Source organism: Balaenoptera physalus (assembly GCF_965194825.1).
Source record: "Balaenoptera physalus genome assembly, chromosome: 17".
NCBI lineage: Eukaryota > Metazoa > Chordata > Mammalia > Artiodactyla > Balaenopteridae > Balaenoptera > Balaenoptera physalus.
Genome location: NC_138895.1, coordinates 25,110,538 through 25,135,856, shown reverse-complemented (window position 1 = coordinate 25,135,856; position 25,319 = coordinate 25,110,538). Strand labels below are relative to the sequence as shown.

At 37.9% G+C, this 25,319-nt stretch overlaps 1 protein-coding gene across 1 annotated transcript in view; it reads right to left on the bottom strand.

The window, feature by feature from the left end:
* The window catches only part of LOC309646493 (uncharacterized protein), a 47,393-nt gene extending 22,180 nt beyond the window's left edge, over positions 1 to 25,213 (bottom strand). The window contains exon 1 of the mRNA XM_082432888.1: positions 728 to 25,213. Within this exon, the coding sequence (XP_082289014.1) occupies positions 728 to 882 (155 nt within the window). The 5' untranslated portion in view covers positions 883 to 25,213. The remainder of the gene's footprint in view (positions 1 to 727) is intronic.
* Between the last annotated feature and the right edge of the window lie 106 nt (positions 25,214 to 25,319).

The following is a 25,319-nucleotide window of genomic DNA, read 5'->3' as shown; positions in this document are numbered from 1 at the left end:
GCTCCCTAGACCGACTAGCTCCCAGCCTCGCTGCCCGCGAATTGCAGCCGCATGAGTGACCCCAAGCAAGATCGGCAGAATTCCCAAATTGCTGACCCACAGACTCGGGAGTAAATAAAATGACCGTTGCTACAACAGACAACTGATACAGTATGTAATATTAACTCTACATGTTGCTATAGGGATTGGAAACCATGGCTGTAACACACCTAATCCAGGGTCTGGCATATGCTATGTGCTTAATAAATATTAGATGTATTATTATTTTTCAACAAATTGTGTATTTCAGATTTTGTGAGAGTTCAAAGTTAAATGCATTTCATAAGACCAGCTTGCAGATGTTATACTTAATAAACTGAGGTTAAAAAGGAAAGTTTACATTGAAACCTTGCTTCACTAACGATAAGTTATGTCCATTATAAAAAGCAATGGATAAAATATTAGAAGGAATGATTTGCACTTACCTAGTCCCGTCTTTGACTGCAAATAATTCACTGAAATCAAGCAATGTTTGATATTGTTTTCAAGGTTTCTAAGAGGAAAATATTCTAAGATTTCCCTTCGTGACTTTTTCCTCCGTTAGGGCATGAGTTCCCTTTTATGTCTAGACAAAGTCTCCACTAAAGAAGCTTGTTATCTGACTGTTTGCTCAACTGAAATGCAAAGATCGTTGCCACATTCCCATTACTACTGTGCAAACACCCGAGGCTCTTTCTATGTTAATTACATCAAGACTCTGGTTTTGTGAAGAAGGAGCTCACAATCAATCTTGTGGTGAGTCCCATCTTGATAAATCAACTGATTTCGGGAGAAGTAACTCTCACAGCAACCCTGTGATGTAGGAAGATAAGATAAGACAAGATAAGATAAGGTATTTTCCATCCTGTTTCTTTGTTTGCTTATTATTTTAACCTTACCCTATTTAATATGTGAGAAATAAGGAAATTGAATGATTTTTCTAAAATAAGAGAGAGAGATAATACAAGTTAGAATTGGTATTTTACTCCCCCATAGACAACTGACTAAAAATTGAGCGTTTTTTTTACTACTCAGCTAATTATGATGATATTGAAAGCAGTGCCATTCACTTCACCAGTGGGTTAAGTGGAGGCAATATGCCCCACCAGCAACTATTGGTTCTTGGGGGAGTGAAAATTTTTCTAGATATTACAATAGTTTGTGTCCCTCAAAAGGGCCAAGGAACATAAACAGATATACAGAATACTGGTATTAAAATTTCATAGGAAATAATGGTTACTAGGAAAATAATGGCTCTTTAGGAGGGTAATAATAAAAAGAATGTTGAGAAACCCTGACTTAACTTTTTCCTTTTGTTTTCAGTTTCATTAAGATATAATGAACATAAAATTGAAAGATATCTGAAGTGGACAATGTGATGATTTGATATACGTTGTATGTTGGGAAAGAATTCCATTCATAGAGTGAATTCACACATCCTTCATCTCCCATATTACCCCCTTTTTCTTTGGTGAGAACAATTATGTTCTACTCTCTTAGTAAATTTTAATTATGCAATACAGTGTTATCAACTACAATCACTGTGTTAGACATTAGATCCTCAGACCTTATTCATCTTAAGGCTGAAAGTTCATACCCTTTTACCTATCTCTCCCTATTTCCCCCACGACACAGCTGCTGACAACCACTTTTCTACTTTCTATGAGTTTGACTTTTTTTAAATTCTACATAAAAATGATACCATTTCTCTGTCTGGCTTATTTCACTTAACACGATGTTCTCCAGGTTCATCCATATTGTCAAAAATGATAGGATTTCCTTCTTTTTTAAGGCCGACATATATATACAGACACTTAGGTTGTTTTCATACCTTGGTTGTTGTGAATAATGCTGCAGTGATCATGGGAGTACAGATATCTCTCTAGATAATGGTTTTGTTTCCTTTGTATGTCAGAAGTGGGATTGCTGGGTCATATGGTAGTTCTGTTATTGATTTTTTTGAAGAACCTCCATACTGTTTTTCATAGTGGCTACAACAATTTACATTCCCACCAACAGTGCCCAAGGGTTCCCTTTTCTCCACATCCCTGCCAGCATGTTTTATCTCTTTTTTAAAATAGCCATTCTAACAGGTGTTAGGTTATAGCTCACTGTGCTTTTTATTTTCATCCCCCTGATGATTAGTGATGTTGAGCACCTTTTCATGTACCTATTGGCCATTTGTATATCTTCCTTGGAAAAATATTTATTCAAATCCTTTGTTCTGACTGCTCCACCCACCAGCCTTTCCCTCTCTCTCCTATCTTCTGGCCTCCCTATTGTGTCCCTGAGACACAACAATATTGAAATTAGGCCAGTTAATAATCATACAATGGCCTCTAAGTATTCAAGTGAAAGGAAGAGTCACACGTCTCTCACTTAAATCAAAAATTATAAATGATTAAGGTGAGTGAGGAAGGCATGGTGAAATTCACGATAGGGTGAAAGCTAGGACTCTTGCACCAAACAGTTAGCCAACTTGGGAATGCAAAGGAAAAGTTCCTGAAAGAAATTAAAATTGCTACTCCAGTGAACACATGAATAATAAAAAAAAGTGTAACAGCCTTATTGCTGATATGGAGAAAGTTTTAGTGATTTGGTTAGGAGATCAAACCAACCACAATATCCCCTTAAGCCAGAAGCCTAATACAGACCAAGGCTCTAATTCTCTTCAATTCCATGAAGTCTGAGAGAGATGAAGGCACTGCAGAAGAAAAGTTTGAAGCGAGCAAAGGTTGGTTATGAGGTTTAAGGAAAGAAGCCATCTCCATAACATAAAAGTGCAAGGTGAAGCAGCAAGTGCTGATATACAAGCTGCAGCAAGTTATCCAGAAGATCTGGCTAAGATGATTAATGAAGGTGACTACACGAAACAACAGACTTATATTGGAAGAAGATGCCCTGTAATTGGAAGAAGATGCCACTTAGACTTTCATAGCTAGAGAGGAGACATCAATGTCTGACTTCAAATCTTCAAAGGACAGGCGGACTCTCTTGTTAGGGGCCGATGCAGCTGGTGATTTTACGGTGAAGCCGATGCTCATTTACCATTCCAAAAATCCTAGGGCCCTTCAGAATTATGCTCAGTCTGCTCTGCCTGTGCTCTATAACTGGAACAACAAAGCCTGGACTTCAGCTAAAACAGCAGAAGCTGTCCTGCTCCCATACTCCTTATTTGCTGCATACACTTCTCCAATGTGTTGAAGCCCTTCTTCTAATCTAGTTTATATCCCAAGTTTGTATCCACCTTGGCAATAAAATTCTTCCACTTACCCTAGGACTTTTTGAAATAAGATTATAATGTTCCAAGTCATGTAGGGACTGGGTCCATAAATGCCCTATATATATATCTCACTTCTTAGCAGTAGCCACAGTGATTGGTTCAGTGGGTGAACACGTGAGCCAAATTGTCCTGAGTCTGTCTGTGGAATTTTTATATAGCAAAATGGGGAAAAAGCGTATTCTTACTTTGCTCTGGAATCACAAAATTTGGAGACTCTAAGCCTGGAATTGGCTACCTTCCCACACCCCCACCATGTATATGAATCCATCTCTCTGCAATAGAAGAGGACAAAATCAATAAGCAGGAAAAACAGAGACAAAAGACAACCATGATGGCACTGTGTCTCCAGGTCCTATATCTGAAGTTCCCCAGTTTGCCCGATCCCTGCAGCTCTTCCTTGGCTTCTCAGAACAACCCCCCGGATGACTTCTTTAAAACAACCTTGGTGCTTAATCTTTCTTAAGTTGGAGTTTACGTCATTGCAAACATAAGAATATTAACTGTAGCAGAGATAGCTAACTCTTATGCCCAAAATGTATGCATTTCCTTCCTGGAGTTGTTACCAGGAACTGCAACCCAGTCAGGCAACACACTTTCCAACCTCAATACACCTAGGTGGGGCCATGTGACTTGTTCTTAGTAATGGAAACAAGCGTGTATTAATTCCAGATCAAGATTGTTAAGAAGTGGTTATATCTTCTTCACTCTTTGTTTTTCTTCCACTAGCCGAATACAGATAAGCACAGTGTCAGATGGTGAACCTACAAGAGAGAACGAGGCTGAAATCCTAAATCACTAGTTGGAGGAAAGTTTCCCACTAATCCCTTTGGGAGTTGATGTGATTGAGAAGTAAACTTCTATCATACATATTTGAAAAATTATATATTTTGAGGATTGTGTGATACAGCAACTACTCCTATCCCAAAGTAATTCACTAACTATTGAAGTCTTTAATCTCAATTTTTTCATGGCAATTAAAATTTTCTTTGAGCTTAGGAATGAACATGAAAGATATCCTAGAAGAGATATCACTTGAACCAAATCTGGAAACATGAGAAGAATTTAATTGTGTGATAAAGGAAGAGAATGGCATTCCAGTGGAAGAGAAGCACGTATGCAAAAAAGGACAGCAAGAAAAATCATGGAATATTTGGAGACTAGTAATCCATTTATTATTAATAAAGAAAGAAGAAGAGTAATGGGATATCAGTTGAAGTAGCAGGGGGGAACCAGATCATAATATGTCTTGGACCAAAACAAATTCTATGAAACTCTGGGTTCCCATAACCACAATCATTATATCACCCTTGATGACAGAAAGAGCAAGTAATTCTATATAGAAATTTTTTTGTAGGATTCATGGCATGTATATCAAGAGAAGAAAATGTTGATGCTCTGCACATAACTAATGGAGTTAGAGTTTGGTCTAATTTCTGGATTGAACTTGAACTTGAAGGTAGTTAATGGTCTTTTCAGTAGCTTGGGATAAAACTGCTTAGTAAGAGTTCTTTGTATGGGATGGTGACAAAATACTCTAAATGAATTCTCTCTCACAGGATATAGAAATAAAAAATACTCACAGGGAAAGCAAATCACTTAAGCAATGGCTGTATCCAGAAATATTGTTAACAATTCTCTGTGAGGCTTATGGAATAAGCCAGTTATGGAAGTATCAGGACCCAAGGCCAATTGATAACAAGAAAGTGACACAGTAGCCAGGTTACCTTGCTTTATCTTGCTTTCTTGTGCTAATCCCACATAACCAGTGGTGATCTGGGTGTACCACTTCCACGCCACCTTAGAAACGACTGCACTCAACCTATTATGCCACACTAACGAGTTCGTATTCCATCTTGAATGTGCAAGTTACTCCTACAATAAGGTAACAGCCATAATGTCAACTCCCAGGAAATACAACAATTGTATTTTTAGTCCAGGCTTATTTGACCTCTAGTAATCAATCATGGACTCTGACATGGAAAAATTTTACATTAAGTGAAAGAAAATAAATGGGTTAGAGGAAATCAACTGAAACAACTGTTTTATAACACGCAGGAAAGTAATATTTTAAAATAGTCCATCCGTTGACAGGATATTGATACTTGGAAATTTCTGTGGATAAACTTAGCAGGGCTTTGGCCTTTCATGTTGCAACTATGACTCTTACTGGCCAGAAAGTAGCCATGGAGGCAAAGGGAATATTGTTTAGATACTGACAATAAATGAGATAAAAATCCAATAGAAGGATTGCACATTGCAAGAAACAGAGTAGTTGATCTAGGATTGTATGTCATTTGGGCAATCAAGATTTCTCAACCTGTTTTTCACAATATGTTATATGGTATTTTACAATTAACGTTTCTGACCAATGATGCTTGGAAAATGTTAGCTTCAATAGATTTGAGCAAGTTTCTTAACTGCAGGATTTTTCAGAGCCTGTAATACGCTAAGCAGCATTTTTAATGTCTAAGAAAGGATTTCAAGCATACAGCCTATTTCTCTAACTTATTTGACCTTACAACATTTTTGGGTAAAACATCTTAAACAATGCTCAGAATTACCAGTTTAACTAGTTCCATGCACTGTCATTGTGGCCAAAGAATTAATTTTTAATTCAGTCTTTCAAAATGTGTATAAGAGAATTTAGGTAAAGCAATTGTTTAGTATTGTAATTAGGGGAAAATTCTTACCCAAAAGAAATTCTGCACCTGGACTTACCATGGAAACCTCAGTCAGAATAAACAAAAGAGGGATATGGAGTGTCCTCTCCATGGGAACCGAGTGAACACTAAGGCCATGGACCCTTCAGGTCTTTTGATCATACAAGGACAGCGCTTCTCATCTCAAGTAATAAAGTACCTTACACAAATAAAATTCATTATTTTATGGTACAGCTACTTAAAATGCAATATTTTCACTGCTTTTATAGTCAAATGACTAAGCCTACCTTGGTGAGAAAAACAGTAGTATTCTTTTTTACTTAGAATACCAAAAGATTATCTTTTCATTAAATATGGTCACCTTCCTTAAAAAATTCATTGAAAGATATGTATGGGTCTGGTTGACTTGCAATACAAAGAAAAGTTAAATGGAACAGTTATTCCATCTGTCTGAATTAAAATGAAATCTGCAAATTCTGTAAAATGAGAGTATTAAAATTTGTTTCCTGTCATTGTGCCAACAACTAACAGGCTACTACTGTTTTTAATATTAAATCTCCACAGAGGAAGCTTACTGAGCTAAGATTTTTTTTTTTTATAAATTTATTTTATTTTATTTATTTTTTTATTTTTGGCTGCTTTGGGTCTTCGTTGCTGCACACGGGCTCTCTCCAGTTGCGGCGAGCTGGGGCCACTCTGTTGCGGTGCACGGGCTTCTCACTGTGGTGTGGTGGCCTCTCCTGTTATGGAGCACGGGCTCTAGGCGCGTGGGCTTCAGTAGTTGTGGCATGCAGGCTCAGTAGTTGTGGCGCACGGGCCTATCTGCTCCGCGGCATGTGGGATCCTCCCAGACCATGTCCCCTGCATTGGCAGGTGGACTCTCAACCACTGCGCCACCAGGGAAGTCCCCTGAGCTAAGATTTTTGTTATAATATTGAACACAGTCTAAGGAATACTTTGGTTTATTTTTTTTTAAAAATTCCAAGGCAGATACATGAATCTATCCTAAGAACAGTAAGAACTACACAGAAGACCTAGGATCCCTAGGAGTCAGAAGACGTGTGTCCAATGTGTAGTTCTGCTACCATCTTTGGACAATGAGCAAACTAGTGCAGGTATCATTTCCCCAACACAAAATGAAAAGGTTAGAATTGATCAACCTAGCTTTAAAAAGCCATGACTTGAAAATAATTTTCTAATGTGTCAGCCCTTTCAGCTGAAACTCAAATAAGTAGAATGAGAGTGGGTTCCAGTGTCTCATGACTATCACTATTGCAAAGTAATGCAAAGATTTCCAAAGGCTATTTCAATGTGCTCTTGTGAAGCCCATTCCTAAAAGGAGGTGCCTACTGATTTCATACAATGATTCTAAAGGAACCTCTGGAGGTCAAGTAAGGAAGGGGGTCTGGAAGGAACAATTTCTGCAGAGTTCAAAGCTACACAGGTTTGCCCCTTTGACAAACCATTTATACACCACAAGATTTCCGTTTCGTTTTTCCTTGATTTTGTGACTTTTCCTGAACTTTCTAATCTGAATTTGAATCACATATAAATTGGAGCTAATACGTGAGCCCAAGTCATATAAGATTGCATATGGAAAGTCATATATTCAGGGGCTCATTTTAAGAGAAAGTTTATTTTTACATCTTTGAGACATTTGTGTGAATACTTATGACACCTAGTGGTCAAAAACTGGGAAATGAGATATTTAAGGAAGAGGAAGTGGGAATGGCCTGAAAGAGGAAAATCTATAGATAAAGGAAGAACTGCTTTTTAGCAAAACACTTGTCCATAAAGGTGTCTGATTCTGGAATCGTTTATATAAGAAGAATCAACTTAAAGAAAACAGAAAATACAAAGGGTCACATGATCCTTAAAAATAAAAAGAGTCTAAAGAATCTGGAGCTATGCCATCTTCAGAGAATGAAGAAGAATTTCATCCATTTGTATTCTTCCCATCTAGCAGTTTGAAAAGCAATCATTCAAGAACTTCTGTGATGCATGGATGCACACTGGTCTTTAGGACAGTGAACTGACAGGTCAGCATCTTTTCATTTTGTATCAGAACATCTTTTTATTTCCCATGTGTTGATGCAGTCTTTAAAAAATGTTCCCAATAAAAGGAAACTCTAAATTATTCATGATGTCTACTTTGCAAAATCTTCAAAGAGAATAGATGTAAAATATGGAATTCCTTTTCAATAAAAACAGTAGCTTACCTTCTCTCTTAAAAAAGTGAGAATTAGAAAGATAATGACAATCAGAAGAGAGGAGATGCACAGAGTTCGAATGAATTTGAAAAAATAATTCACTGGGGTGGGGGGCAGGCAGGAATGAGCACAATGGGTTACAGGGAGAACCTCGTTAATAATATTCCTAGAAATTGTTACAAGTGATCACTCCTCCTGGTTCCTCTCTCAACTTTTTGGCATTTCCAAATGAGATCCACCCCAGGAACTTTATCACAGAAGGCCTATCAGCTCTACTATCCACTTTCCTTCATATATTGAATATATTCCATACTTTAAAACAAACCATAACCAATTGCTTAGACTTCTCCTATCTGAAATATATTCCAAAATATTAGTTGCTCTAATAAAATTTATTTTACAGGCTGTAGGGATAGTGTTGAATGATGTCATGTAAGTCCCCTCCTTTTGAAAGCAAAGCCCTAAACATTCTGGTATATATGCCTTGCCTAAGAAGGATGATCCCATTAATATATCAATCTAGTTATTAATTTCCATATTTAATTTAGTTTGAAATTTCTCAAGAATTATTTGTTAATTTGGATTACCTATACTACTGCTTCCCTTCATTATTGTAAATAGCCAAGAACTGGGAGGCTCTGGAGTTCTTTCCAGACACTGAGAATTGAATTGGCTCAGTAGATAAATATTTCCTATAATTTTGAAGCCAAAAGAGTTTAAATTGGAGTTAGTTGCTTAGTAGAGAGAAGGAAAGAAAGGAAGAAATAGAGAGAGAGGAAGGAAAGAAGGAAGGAAGAAAATAAGTTCTTAGAATCCAAATGCCTAGTAAACACGTTTTCAGAAACTGAGGGAAACCAAAATACTCTTTATGCATTGAACTTTCTCTTGAGATCTTTCTTAGAGCCCTGTCTGGAAGTCAAGTGAATGGGACCTTGCAGAGGCTCTACCATTAAGCCTCTGTGTATCCTTGGACAAGTCACACAAACATTCTGTATCTTCCTCTCTTCATCTTACAATATGGAGATATTTTGCTAGATGATATCTAACTAAGGTCCCCTCCGCTTCAGAATTTGATTTTTTGAATAGTTTATTGTATTTACTTATTCTTATCTTATTTTCTCTGCTAATTAGGCCCCTCAAGTTTCCAGTTCAATACCCTTTGAGATTTGAACCAAGAGAAGAAGAGGAAAGCAGAGCTAATATCTGTTTTTTCACTGCTATGAGAAACGAGAAAATAGAAAAATATACTGAAAAATTATCTTGGGAAAGAAAGAATTACTGTTTTAAAGCAAAATAAATAAATCATGAACATAATTTAGGCAGTGACATATAATGTTATTTTTGTGTGTTAAGTTCAATAATTATGACATTTTAAAATACTGCTGGTTTGAAAGTTAAGAATTGGTAATTAGTGTTTCGAAGGTAGAAAGGGAGTAGGCTTCAAAAACTTAAGGGTTCAAAAAGCTAGAAATTGCTTTTAACAATTCTACATATTTCCAGAGAGATTCAAATATGTGGAACTCTCCTAAGAGAGGGTTCTCTCTCTCTTAGGAGAACTTGAATTCTCCTAAGTTTCCTTCCAGCCCTGAAAATCTGAGAGTCTATGTTTATTTCTCCTGGATTTTTCTACCAAATGGCCTTTCCAAGTCCCTCTGAGCTTAGAGTTATTTAATTTCATGACTCCTATTTTCTGAAGGAAACCAGAATGTCATCCCAAAGTATGCCTCTTTGACATAAAAATTATTTTGAGCTGAAGGCAATTAAGAAGCAGTAAATGCAGATAAAGTTACCCTCTTTTCTGCCTAAACACAGGAAATAGATTCTCCTTTCACTGGAGACAGACTCTTAGCCCAGAGAAGGCACGAGAAGAATCTGCAAAACAAACTTTTTAAACTAACCCTGATCTTCCAAGTTACTTCTTCACCATTTATCACCCTTAGCCCAAATCCTTTTTTGTTTTTGTTTGGTTTTTTTTAACCAGTGAATTGTACACTTTATTTTTTATTTATTTTTTTAAATTTTTATTTATTTATTTATTTATTTATTTATTTATTTAATTTATTTATTTTGGCTGCGTTGGGTCTTTGTTGCTGTGCCGGCTTTCTCTAGTTGCGGCGAGCAGGGTCTACTCTTCATTGTGGTGTGCGGCTTTCTCATTGCAGTGGCTTCTCTTGTTGCAGAGCACAGGCTCTAGGTGTGCGGGCTTCAGTAGTTGCGGTGCCTGTGCTCACTAGTTGCAGTGCGGACTCTGGGACGTGTGGGCTTCAGTAGTTGTGGCTTGCAGGCTCAAGAGTTGTGGCTCACGGGCTCTAGAGCGCAGGCTCAGTAGTCGTGGCACACGGGCTTAGTTGCTCCGCGGCATGTGGAACTTCCCGGACCAGGGATCGAACCTGTGTCCCCCGCATTGGCAGGCGGATTCTTAACCACTGTGCCAGCAGGGAAATCCCCCAAACCCCTTTTTCTTGTCAATTCTTTGCAAATTTATTGTTTCTTTGTCTAAAAGATACAAATGCTTCCTGCTCCAATCACTTCTTCCAGCCTTCATTCTCCTGTGCAAGCTCCATGTACATGTAAAAATTCAATACACGTTGTATGCTTTTCTCCTGTTCATCTGTCTTTGTTAGTTTAATTTTCAGACCCAGCCAAGGACCCTAAGAAGGACGAGAAAAACTTTTTCCTCCCCTACGATACCAGCCCACGAGAACAGGAGAGTCCATCAGTGGACTGATGAAGACAGGAAAGTGAGAAGATTTAGGAATAAAGATCATTTTCACTGTTTTTACCATCTTTTACCTGGTGAGGAAATGATGAAGTGTAGGTAGCCTAGAAAGAGTAAGAAATAAGAAACAGGAGTGTAGGCACACTAGTACTACCAGGCAATGCCTGGAAAAATGTCAGTGTTTTATTTGTTTGTTTTCAGAAGAAACTATTTTTTGCACTCTAGCCCCTCCCCAAAGGAATGAGTTTGTTCAAGAAACTCATTCACATGGTGTCAAGTACTATTTGTAAGTGGGTGATGTGGCTTGTATATTTATAGTAGCACTTCTAAGGAAGTGCTGAAGAAAATCCTGTGGCTGAGCAGAGTGTTAGATTGTTTCAGTTCCTGTGATATTTATTTAACCTAAACTAAAGCGTGAGAGCGCACTTACCATGCACACAACTCAGAGAATACCTGCTACCCTGTCCCAGTGGACATTGGTTGTAAGAGAAAAAGCCAAAGCTATAGGGCCCACTTGGCCAGTGTTCCTTTTCCAAATAATAAATTTACCATAGAACTAGATTTTTTAAATCTATCAGAAGAGTTTTGAAAGGCAGCAAAAAGATTAATGGTGGAAAGGGAAAAACCCAGGATACAGAAGAATTAAAGAACCTGTATTTTCCCTTTTAAACTAAATTCTTACTACATTAGCCTGCTTTTGTTGAGGCTTATTTCAGGGTCTAGTTCAATACGCTTGGCCAGCAGAGAATTACGGAGTTTAAAGAAATCTACACCATGTATATTACTTATGTTTTATACTGTAGTATATGAATTCTGTTCAAAATGATTCTGTGTTTGTTTAGATAGCATCTTTGTTTCCATGTCAGTCTATTATTCTATAAATCTACTGAGGGCAGGGGACATTTCGAACCCCACAGTTGCCTCAAAAAATATCACTCTCTAACAAGAATTTCATGCATGCCACCCCGTCATTCCATTTTCCCCATCATTTTAGCAGCCAGCAAGAACTTCCCTATTTGATGATATACTAGACTACGTGCCCTAGTCAAACTCCTGTAACCCCCAAACCCGGCATATATCTCAACTCTGAGCAAACTGGGCTCTGTGTCTTCCTTCCCTGTAATGAATCTTCCCTTCTGTTGCATATTAACATAACAAACTTCCAGGAGCCTACCTCTCATCTGTTCTTCTTTCTCTAAGGCTGCCTTTCTAGAAAGGAATGCTACTGACTTATAGGCCCTTCTGCTTATCCCAGAAACAGTCTTTTTAAAACACACTCTTGTCTTTGTGCATTTGAGCAGTAGACACTCCACTGTCAAGTAATTCCTTTTAGAAAATGCACTGACTCCCAGGTGACATTAAGTACAATGCCATGAATTCTCACTCCTATGGCAAATGATAACCATATTTGTATTGGTAAATGGTTATTAGTTTTCTTGGGGAGTTATTATAAAGGATTACATGCAAAATGTATTCATATCCACTCAAATAATTCCAGCATACTTATTGGAGGGCAGAATAATTTTAAATGTCAGAGAACATAGATAGCATCCATTGAACTTCTTCTACCTTATTATCAAGTAACCTACATCTCTCCTCAATTCTATTAGGAGCATTTATCATTTCAATCTGTTGATCTGCATTTTGGTACTTAGACTCTGGAGTCTCTTTAAATTAAATAAAGCAAGATAGCTCAGACTTTGGTTATCTATAAAAGCAAAAGACTGAAAACAATCCACGTGAATATTAATAGAGCCTTTTTAAAGTAACTGTAATTATTAAAAAGAACAAGGCAACTCCAGATGGGCTGATAAGACCTTTCTCCAAGATTGGCTGTTAAACTAATAAAGAAAAGTACAGAGATGCATATATAATTGTGCCTGCATTAACAGAGAATATTGCTAGAAAGATAAATAAGAAACAGGCTACCATGATAGCCTCTAAATGGGAGACCTGAGTGGCTGGGCACAGGGGTGTAGGGAGACTTATTGTTTACTCTATTGAAACAGAGTTCCCCTAAAACCAAGTTCCCCTGCCGAGTTTATGATTACTCTCTCTATCCAAACCTTTATTCCCTTTCTTGTCCCTTCTGACCTCAATCCTGTGCTAATTGAACACTAATCAACCAGAGTCAGATGACTAAAATTGCTATTGTTGATAACATGTTACTGTACTAAAATTGCTATTATAGAAATCATTATTAACATACAAACTCAGGTTGTTTCTCCAGAGCAAGATGAGCTAACAGACCTCTAGCCATGGACCACCTGGCCAGAGAATTGTAAACCAGAGACGTCCTGACTTCCAAACCTCCGATTAAGAAATGTCACAAAACGATGATTAACCCCAGCTTCTTTGTTCTTCCCCTTTAAAACACTCCCAACTCAGAGACCAAGTTGGAGTGGATCTGAGGCTTGTCTCCCACTCCCTTGCTTGGTGCCCTGCCATGAACACTTACTTTGCTACAAACCCACTGTCAAAGTTTGGCTCTCTGCCCAAAAGCCTTGCTTGGTTACAGTATTACCTTTTGAATTTTGTAATATGTGCATTGAATTTATTTACAGATTTTAAATGATTTATTAATTAAAAAACTCATAGGTACTGGAATTAGACTTTGGCTAGTGTCCTGATACAGTTGCCAAATGAAATATAGGACACCCAGTTAAATTTGAAATTCAGATAAACAATGTTTAAAATTAAAGACAAGTATGTCCCAAATATTGCATGGGACATACTCATACTAAAAAAATTGCTGTTTATTCGACATTCAAATCTAACTGGGTATCTTGTATTTTTATCTGCTCAGTATGGCAACCCTAGGTCCTGATCCCACCATTTATTTTGTTTGTGACCCTGGAGAGTGAGTTAGGTCAGATTCCTCGAAGCAGCAGAAAGGAGAGGATGAGACCTCAGCACATCCTGGTTCCGCGGGGGTAGTCAGAGGGCAAGTTCAGCTTCAGAGCAAGGGCTTTTGTTCCCCACACCTGCACCGGCATCCCTGTGGGGAAAGGAGGGCATCTCCAGCCCTCCTCACTTGCAAGTAAAATGTCTCCAGTAGTCTGAAGAGGACAGTCTGCCCGTGAAGAGCCACAGCTGTGGCTGCTGGAAGTACACCAAAGCTGGGGGAGCGAGAAGGAACTATAGAAGCAGATCCAAAGGAAAAAGAAGAAGTAGGTGACTGGAAGTGATGATGAGCAGGGCCACTCCTATTCCTGCCTCTGTTTCTGGGACCTCTATACTCCTCCTATTGGGTAGCCAGTGGTATGTAATGGCTGTTACTCTGTGGTACACAGCACACCCTAAAGGACCACACCTCATCTTTGCTTTGCCTTCAAAGGACTGTTCCATGCTCTGTCAGGCTAGCATTTTCCAAGTGAGGTTCTTCATGGTAGGACGAGTGGATCCCATGTCATGTACACTTTGTCACACCTTATTTACTATGAAGTGGGTCCCTTAATCCAAGGCAATGTTGTTTCAGCAGATCAGACACTCGGTGGGCCCTGAGATAGTGGTGTTAGCTGATACACTACAGCGAGAACAGAAACCCTATATCTGGAATGTGTGTGTGTCTGTCAGATCGGGATGGACTGAGCCACAGATCCTGCTGAGGAAGAGCTAGGAGCTCCTTGCTGCATACACTTACTGAAACATTGCAGAGAGTTCTGACTACCTATTACTGCCTATCAAAGTGCCCCAAATCATGGTTCAAGCAACAATCACTAACAACAGTCATTACCTCTCATGGTTTCCATGGGTCAGGAATTCCCCAGGGCTCAGCAAGGCTGTTCCGAGTTCTCCAGAATCAGAAGCAGACCCTGAGGCAAGACTTTTTGAGCAAGCAACTTGCTAAAGGAAGTCGGGAGAGATCTGGAAGGCGAGGGAGGAGGGGAAGCAGGAGCAGGAAGAGGAGGAAACCAAGGCAGGGTGTGACCTCGTCAGTTCTGCAGAAGGCTGGCTCCACCTGATCCACTGGACACCTCTGGAGTGTCCGTTACATCTCAGAGTTGTCCTAACCTGATGCAAGGGGCCTGAGCATTCTCATTCCACACCTGTCAGTCATTGGTCATTTACCACCCTGGACAGCAGGGGGTAAACCCCCAGGCATGCCTGGCTCTACTGATGCAGATCCAGTGTCCCCTTCAGATTGCTTTTTTTTTTTTTAGAAGGATATTTGTTTTACTTTTTTTTTTTAAAGGAATTCCTTTTTTTTTTTTTAATTTTATTTTTAGCTGTGTTGGGTCTTCGTTTCTGTGCAAAGGCTTTCTCTAGTTGCGGCAAGCAGGGACCACTCTTCATCGCGGTGTGCGGGCCTCTCACTATCGCGGCTTCTCTTGTTGCGGAGCACAAGCTCCAGACGCGCAGGCTCAGTAGTTGTGGCTCACGGGCCTAGTTGCTCCGTGGCATGTGGGATCCTCCCAGACCAGGGCTCGAACCTGTGTCCCCTGCATTGGCAGGCAGATTCTCAACCACTGCGCCACCAGGGAAGCCCCAGATTGCTTTTAAAACTTTTTCTTGATTTGTAAAAAGGAAATAATATTCATATCTATCTTATGTTTTAGGGCTAAATGAAATTATGCCTACAAATTTCTTACTTTAGTATCTGGTACTATGCAAGAACAGAATTGAAACTCATTATTTGGAGCAGGAATTATCCAAAAGATACAATTGCTCCCTTAATTATCAAAAGCAAATGTGAGTATCGGGGACTTCTGAATGGATTCGAAGAGTATCACGTTAAAGGATTTTTAGGGACGCCAGTTGTAGATTCTAGCCCCTCACTACCCTCTTACAAGAACTTATTCTAGATTCTCTAAGTTAGCCTACACACCAAGATGCTTTGTGCTGGCTTATGGGGTTTGTTGTTGTTTCTCTTAAGCTGTTGTTAGTAATATTTTACCATATTGGTATAAAATTAACATTCAAACTTATATAGCTATATTTAATAAAGTAGGCTTTCTATTTTAAAATACATAAATATTGTCATGTTGAATACATTTCTAGACATTCAAAACACTACCTGATATATAGAAAATCCTTCAAAAAAGAATGTGTTGAATAAATGAATTACTGAATGTTAGTCATAATAATTGGGGAAAGTGGGGGAAATTACAGATCTATAATCTCTAATCCACAAATCCAAATCCAAAAGGCTCTGAAAAATGATTTTTTTCATAATTTAGTTGGTGGCAAAACCTAACTGGACCTGAACTCATTTGGCAGCAAAGCCTGAAGCAAACTGACAGAAGGCTATGTCAAAAAAATATATAGTCTTTATTTATCCCAATTTGTGTTAATATTTACATGTTCCACTGCAGATATATTAATGTGTTTGATTACAGGGTACTGTCCCCAGGTGTCTATGGGAGACATATAATACATGGGTAAATATATGGATATCATATACACACTATATTAACTTTCTAAAATGCAAATCAAATTCTGAATTCAGAGACATATCTGGCCCAAGGGACTGGGATATGAGTGTCTACATTTTGCTATGACTTTACCTCCTGCCACTTGCACTTGTTATTCCTTCTGCTAGAAATACTCTTCCCATTCCTTTCCTGCCTGGATCCTTTTCTTCCTTCAGGTTTGGACTTAAATTTCTCCTCTCCAGAGATGCGTTATTGGTTCATGCTGTCTGTTATTCCCCATCAAGCACCCTGTTTAGTCCTTCACAGCAATTTTGTCAATCTATAATTATTACCTTAGTGTTTTGTTTATTGTCTATCTCTCCCTCCAGACTCTAAACTTCATGAAGTCAGGGACTTTTCACCTTTATTCAGTTTTGTATGTCCAGCTCTTAGCACAATGCCTGGCACATTGTAGGGGCTCAACGTACATTTGTTGAATTGAATGAATCAATCAATCAAACAATTAGTCCATTCAGACATGCTAACGTTGGGATGGGACTCAAAGACCTCATCTGCTAATTAAGCAAAGCTAATACAATAAAGAAGAACTGACTTGTATATGAATTTGTTCTTGGTATAAAGAAAGTATTTCTCTTAGGTCCAAAAAGAATGACTGCAGGTATACAAATCTATGTATAGTGAAATAAGAGACATGATAGAGAAGATGTGATTCTGTACTTGGCAAATACTCTGATGACACTTTAATAAAATTATCTCCTGGACATAACTGCCTTCATTAACATTGTGTTGCCTCATTCTAATCTGGTGCCTTATTTCTTATTTTAATATGTGTATTTGTGCCCCTGATATGTGGACTTGAAACAACACCATTTTCCCATCAACTGCCCAAACAGAATTGACAGATTTAAATTTTCTGGGATCCTAGAATTACCACCTATTTCCAGAGTAAAGAATTTAAGTTCTCATCAGAACCTTCTACTGACATGTTAATCACTTCAACGTGAAATCAGAAGGTTCTGCGATTATCTCATCTGTGTCATGATGAATTTCTCCAAGGTTTCTGGGTGTGGTATACACCTTGTAGGAGGATGCATTGTATAGGTCAAGCTCCAGAACTGGCCATTTTCCAAAAGTCTGCTTGTTCCAGAAAGAGTGGCATTTCTTTTTCTTCCTGTGCTTCTGCCCTGTGCAGCTAAGAGAGGAAGCTGGGTTTAGTGGTTAGTGTAATAGCCTGAGTCAGCAACCTTCATTTCTATATTTGGTTATGTGATTTGCTGAAAACCTTTGTCAAACCAACTCTGTCTAAATTATGAAAGAAGTCTTTATTCTCTTATATGTAACTTTTCTGAATTTCTGTGTAAACACTATTTTCATTGCTATGTTCTGAAACCCTGAAACATATTCCTGGGATTCTTTTCTCATGTATTTCTTTTAGTAATGGTCTGGTTGGAGAATCAATAAACCAACAAAATAACCAAGCAAGAAATAAACTAAACTGAATACTAGGGTCTCGGTGGCATGCCCCATAATTTTCACACAACCTAGAGCCATCCATTCAGATGAGAATGAGAATGGAGGCCCTTGGAATTGTGCCCAAGTGAACATCATGGCCTTGTGTAAAGCCCAGCAAATGAGAAAGAGCAAAACTGCCCATCATAAATAACTTTAACTTTTCAATCAGGATGACTTTAGAACCAACATTTCCCTCACTCTAGATCTTTAATTGTATAAAGGAAAATATGTGCTCCTTGTTAAAACAGTTAAATTGCACCTTGGGGGCAAAATATTTTGTAGGGTAGAAGTTTCCTTAATCAAGTGCTACAGCACTCTACCACTTTGTGAGGTTAACTTTGTTTGCAGCCTGGCAACTACTTGGCCTATGTTTTAAGGAAGGCTGAGTAAATGCTGTGGGGACCTATCTAAAGGGTAAATACTACTGTAAATGTTTTTGAATGATTTTATTACATTAATGTATATGAATGTTCATTGAACCATTGTTAATAACTGAAACTTTCAAAGACAAACATTTATCAATAGAAAATTGATAAAATAAATAATTGAGTTGAAGTAAAGTTAAATACTGTGAGATTTAAAAAATGTGAATCTATATTTGTTTGAGTTTTTTAAAAAAACAAGTAAGCCAGCAGAATACTGTGTTTTATGTTCCCATGTATAAAATGTTTCGGGTCTAGATGCACATAAATTTATAAAGAATTATTTCAATGCCTCATAACCAAATACTAATACTGATTATCTATGGAAGTGAGACTTCCAGGACTATTTATTTTCTTATTTGTACTTTTCTGCAGTATTTTCTAATATACTATTTATTTATCATTAAAAATACAGAGCAATTTGCATTAGGTTTTTGCATTTTTCTTATTACAGATATATAAGCAAGTAAATAAGAAATTAAACATCACCCCAATCCCAAGAGATAACCACTGTTAACATTTTTCTATATTTTCCTACATGTATGCACATAATGTTACACAAATGGGATGTGTACATAACTTAAAAATTTTTTATTTTATATTAGACTATAGTTGATTAACCATGTTGTGTTAGTTTCAGGTGTACAGCAAAGTGATTCAGTTATACATATACATATATCTATTCTTTTTCAAACTCTTTCCCATTTAGGTTATTACAGAATATTGAGCAGAGTTCCCTGTGCTATACGGTAAGTCTGTGTTGGTTGTCTATTTTAAAAATAGTGGTATGTATATGTCAATCCCAAACTCCCATACATAATATTTTATAGTCAGGATTTTTTTTCACCTTAGAGCATATTATGAGGCTTCTTCCAAGCTCTTGTTAGTCTTTTTACTTTTTTAAATGCCTGTTAGTGTTTTATTGTATGGACACATCATGATTATTTAACCAGTCCTCCATTTCTAGAAAGTTATGTGCCTTCCAATTTTCTGCTAATATAAATAGTACTTTGATGAACATCCTTGTAACAAAATTTTCAACCATTAGGAACTCTTTTTCTAAGACAATGGAAGATGAAATCAGCCAGTCTACCATCAGACAAAGGTCAATTGTTCTCTTTGTTGCCAAAAGTACAGCTCAGTCTCTCAGCCACTTCTGGATCCACAAATAAATACTTCAGAGCAAAACCAGCCCTATTAGCTGAACTTGTATCTCTGGATTCCCGGATCTACGCCAAGTAATTTCTCAGTATTTTATTAGCTCTTTGTCACCTTAAGGAAATTTAAATATATATATGTATATATATTTTGTCCAGTATTTTCAGTTGTTTTTAGTAAGAAGAATTTCCAAATATCAAGTTTTCCATTACCGAGTGAAACTAGGGTATTTCTTAAAGTGCTCTGGCATTTCCTACTTGACACCCTCCATGGTTTCCCTTGACCCTCCGACAAACCCAAATCCCTAACTAGAAGTAACAGGTCCCACAGGCTCTGTTTCCTACTCAGATATCAGACTGCATCTTGTCCCTCATTGTTTCTCTGTCCATCAGCTTCTGTCACTCTGCCCCCTGTCTGCTCCACAAAGGGTTTTTGCAGTTGCCCTCTTCTGCCTGGAACACTATGCCACCAGACATTACTTGCCTACATTCTGCTCCTGATTCAGGTTTGGATTCAAACAATACGTCCCCTGAGAAGCCTTCCTGGCCATCGCATGTAAAGTGTCTTCAACCCTACTCACTCTTTGTCATACTACTTGGTTTCATTTTTTTCTTGCTGCATTTATCACTCTATGCCACTTGTTTTAACTGTGTGTATTCTATCTTTTCTCACCAGAATGTCAGTTCCATGAAAAGGACCCTGGCCCTGCTCTATCTCATTCCTCATATCATGTGTCACAATCACTTTTAAAAAGTGCTCTGTGAAAAGTATTATTATTTCCTTTTCATACATTTTCAAAGCGTGCAGTGTGGGAGGAGGAGCCTGGGAGGAGATGGACTTGTTCCGAAGCAAATGTCCACGTATAATCTGGTGACAAGAGCCTGACAGACCAGATGTCATAAGACAAGTTATTTTCCAGTTGCTGTGGGACCAGTGATGTGTCATCCTACCCTGCCTTTCACAATATTTCAAAACATGTGTCACTCAGCTTTTTAAACCACTTCACCATCTTCATCAGTTCTTCCTACTAACCCACATCACACGTGACCCACCAAACAGCAGTGAATTCTAAGAGGGCAACAGGAAAAAAGAAGAACAGTGAGTACATGGAACCCAGGGAAAATCTATAATTATTCTCATAAACTTAAAAGTGAATTTTACTTTGCTAATAGGTTCATCTGTACTATTTTAATAGAGACACAGACGTAGAGAACAAACGTATAAACACCAAGGGTGGAGAGGGGAGGTGGAATGAAGTGGGAGATTGGGATTGACATATATACACTACTATGCCTAAAATAGATAACTAATGAGAACCTGTTGTATAGCACAGGGAACTCTACTCAGTGCTCTGTGGTGACCTAAATGGGAAGGAAATCCAAAAAAGAAGGAACATATGTATACATATAGCTGATTCACTTCTCTGTAAAGCAGAAACTAACACAACATTGTAAAGCAACTATACTCCAATTTTAAAAAAAGAGAAAAAAAGTGAATTTTAAATACAGCATTAATAATCATTAATTAATAAGCAGCAAGAATTGAGTAAGAGCCTCAACTGAGCTAGCAAAACTAAAATCTAGGTGCTAAACACATGGTTCTCAATCATTTTATGGTCCTAGCATAATTTCAAATACCAGAATTTTGAGAAAACAGTTGACGAGATTAAGACTCAAGAAACCGCTAAATTAGCAATAAATGCAACATAATTATACTAGCATAGAGCAAAGCCACATATTGCCTAGAAAGACCTCACAGGTGTGATGCGCCAATAACCCTGCATCCTTAGGCACTCATTCTGCTTGAAGAGAACAGTCAATGCCCTCGCAGCGCTCAAGGACATAATCCGAAAGTTAAGTCATCTCTTGCCCGTACATTTTTCTTTGGTGAGAATTTGACTTATGTTAAACCATTTGACTTGTGGTAAATTGTATCTAATCTGGACCACGTTCCACAAACAACTCAGGTCAAGTTCTGTTTGACAGACATTGCCTGTTGGCAGAATACTCAGCTATAGTAAAATAAATTTTAAATGTTGATCACAATCGGGCGGCCTAGTTCCTGGTGAGGCAGAGTGTCACAGCATGCCAGTTCAGAAACTAGACTGAGTTCCTTACTTCCTATTTCAAACATTCATATTCTACAGTCATCAGGTACACTACCTCTGGGGTAAGTAAATGACCTAATTAAGTTGAATGATTTGTACAAAGGTAAGAAATATGGTTTAAAAAAATAACATAAATTGAAGCAAAATCATAAAGGGTCTTAAATAATATTAAAATATGTTAAGTAGCCACAGAAGAGCCATTAATTTGCTAATGAATTTATTCATTTAACAGATATTTATTGAGCATCTTCTATGTGCTAGGTTGTTTCCTAGGTGAGTGATAGAGAACAGGGTAAAAACAAAGCCCCTTCTTCATGGAGCTTACTTTCCAGGGAGAGAGACAGATAATAACCACAAAAAAAAAAATTTTTTTAACCGAAAAACCAAGTAAACATATAGTTAGTCAGGACTGGTGATAAGGGCAAGGGCTGCATAGGGGAATACAGAGTATGCGGGAGGGGTGGTAGCAAATATACACTCTGGGGATGACTCACTGCTAGGGTGACATTTGAGAAGAGACTTAAAGGAAGTGAGAAAGCAGAGAAAGCCTGGGCGGCAGATTTCAGAAGGTAGATTGTTCCAGGCCGTGGCAACAATAGGTGCAAAGGCCCTGAGGCAGGAGCACAGCTGTGTCAACAATGGCCTACTGGAAGGGAATGTTTGGTAAGAGAGTGAAAGGAGAAAAAACGAGGAGGAGCGGAGATGTTGGGAAGTTGGGAGAGGCAGGCAAGATCATGTAAGACCTCTGCAAATACTTTGGCTTCGACTCTGAATGAAATGAGAAGCCAGTGGAGGATTCTCACCGGGGGAGTGACATATTTAAACGTGTATTTTAAAATGATAGCTCTGGAAGAATAAAAATGCAAACAGGGAGATCAGGGGAGAGAGAACGGTGGAGTCTGAATCACGGTAGTATCTGTGGAAGAGGTGAGAAGTACTTGAATTCTAGATACTTTCTGAAAGTAAAGCTGAAATCATTTGCTAGTGGATTAGCTATAGCATGGGAAAGAAAGAAAGGAATTAAAGATGACTCGAAAGCATTTAGCTAGAGAACTAGAAAAATAACATTCCCATGGATTGAGATGAACAATACCACAAGAGGAGTAGGTTTGGAATCAAAATAAGAAACTTGATTTTGGAAAACACGAGGTTAGCATCCTGTGCTGTCCAAATCAGCAGTTACTGACCATATGTGGGTATTTAAATTTACATTTTAATTAATGAAAATTAAATAAAATTTAAAATTCAATTCCTCGGTTGCACTCACAGTATTTAAAGTGCTCCATACCCACCTAGATGGGGCTAGTGCCGATGTGTTGAATAGTGCAGATGATACACTGCATTTCCATCACTGCAGAAAGTTCTGTTGGGCAGTACTGGAGAGACATTAAGCCTTTACTATGTGCTGGGCCCTCTGCGAAGTGCTTTACCTACTTTATCTCATTTAACATTTAAAACAACTCTATGAGTCAGGCAATGTTGTATCTTTTACAAAGGGTATAACTACAGTTCAGAGGAGTTAAGTAACCCTGCCCTAAGAAGTCACACAATTCTTAAAAGGGTAGGGAGCCAGAATTGGATTCCAGGATTGTCTGCTTCCAAAGCCCAAACACTAAATCATCACACTAAATTTTAGAGATTAAACCAGTTTGAAATTACACGTGACATCTATAGGGAAATGTCCAATAGGTTATCGGCAATAAAATGTTGAAGCATAGAGAAGAAAACAGGAGATCTGATAGACCTGGGTGAAACTCAGGGAGTGAAACTCCCAACACATGCAGTGTGTTGTAGAACTAAACAGAACACATTCCAACATACTACCAGTTAAGAGAAAACAAAAATATTCAATGAAGGCACTAGTTTATACCTTTTGATAAGGGGTGAAATGATGTTAAAGGATTGTTTAGCAGAAAGAAGGGCTTGATTGACACTAGATAATATGAAGTTGAGCTACATTTGTTCTTGTTCTACCCAGTGGTTCTCAACTAGGTATGCTACCATACCCTTAGAAGACATCTGGAAATGTATAGGGTGTTTGGGGTAGACTGATGGGTGCCATGGGCATTTTGTGGCAATGATCTTAGGACACCGACTTGCCACAGCTCAGCACAATGAAGAAAAGTTCTCTCACCCAAAATGTCCCCATCTCCCCCCATAGAAGAAACATGGGCCTACCCTTCCTCTAGTAATACTCCACTGTCCATAAACTGAAGCAATACAGACATTAGAACATGGTGCTGGTTGCACAGGTTTTAGTCAGATGAAACTGTGCTCCAATCTGTTCTGACTCGTACTAGCTGTATGGCTTGGTATCATTACCTAGACCCTGAGACTTAGTTTTCTCATCTAAATAAGGCAGAAAACAATTGTTAATACATATCATTTAGGGTGGTTCTGAGAATTATAAAACTCTTAAAAGTACTTGGCCCAGTGTTTGGTTCAGGGAGTCATATAAATGTACACTATTATTAGAAGTGGAAAAAGGGGATGAAAGAGGAACTCTAGTATGGAGACGAAAATAAACAAGATGGAAATTCAAATAGAAAAGGAAGTCTAGAACAGCACTGTCCAACTAAAAATATGGACCAAAAAAAAAAAAAGGCCAGCACATGTAATTTTTTTTAGCACATGTAATTTTTAAATATTCCCTAGCCACATTAAAAAAGACAAGAAACAGGTAAAATTAATTTGATTAATATACAATATTTAGGTAACCAACTGTATCCAAAAATATTATTTCAACATGTAATCAATATAAAAAAAATCAGAGGTGTTTTCCATTTTTTTTTTTTTTTTTTTGATATAAAGTTCTTTAAATCTTATGTGTATTTTACTTACCCAGTGCTCATCAGCCACCTGGGGCTACAGCTATATATTGGACAACACAGAGCTAGGGTATCAGTGAGTCCAACTCTTTCATTGACTGCTAGCTTTCAGTAATTCAAGTTTCTTGCCAGCTAATATTTCAGTGCATAGAGAGTAGTTTCAGAAAAGTCTCAGTTATTACATTTAGGGACTTTAAACTCAGGATCTTTATACCACTGAGAAGAGGCAGTGCTGTAGAATGAATGATTGACCAGTCATGAGTGGACTCCACGAGTTGTAGGTTCCCACTCCAACTCTCCTGCTTCCTATGTCCTTGAACAAGTTAGGTAGTCAAAAACCTGTTTTCTTATTTGCAGCACAGAGATAATGTTACTAGCTCCCCTAAGTATTGTTCTGAGGATCATGTACATAGTTTTAGCCCAGTGCCTATAGGAATTTCTCCAGATGTGAATTGCAGATATTTGCTATTTGGCTTGAGAAATAGGACAGGAGTCACTAGAATTCTAGTTATTCTTTATATATACATACAAGTATTTCATTCAGAGCTCAATTACTCTTACGGCTTTTGTTAATGAGCACACTATTTGCTTTCACAGCTGAGTGTTTCTTGTCACAGTGAGTGCAATGATTTGTCCTTGTGTTCAGACATACCTTAACCTCTGGAAGACTGCCTGGCACATGGTAGGTCCTCAGAAAGTTTATTAAATGAATTTCTGGCTCAGAATTCCTGAGTAATAGTTATAAGCACACTATTAAAAGTATGATTATTAGTCAATGATGGTGATTTAACCTTTATTTTAATATTTAAATTATAAAGTTTATTTATGTAGCTATTTTTCAATGAGAACAGTCTCTGCCACAAATTTAAGATTCTTGAGTTGATACAAAGTTCAAATAGCATAGGGCAAGATTAATGATTGGTAGTTTATTTGCCACAGAAGTAGCTCTACATATAAATTACTAAAATATAATCTCAATATGGTAACCTCAAGGCTACCCCAGAATTTATTCCATCCATAAATGTTA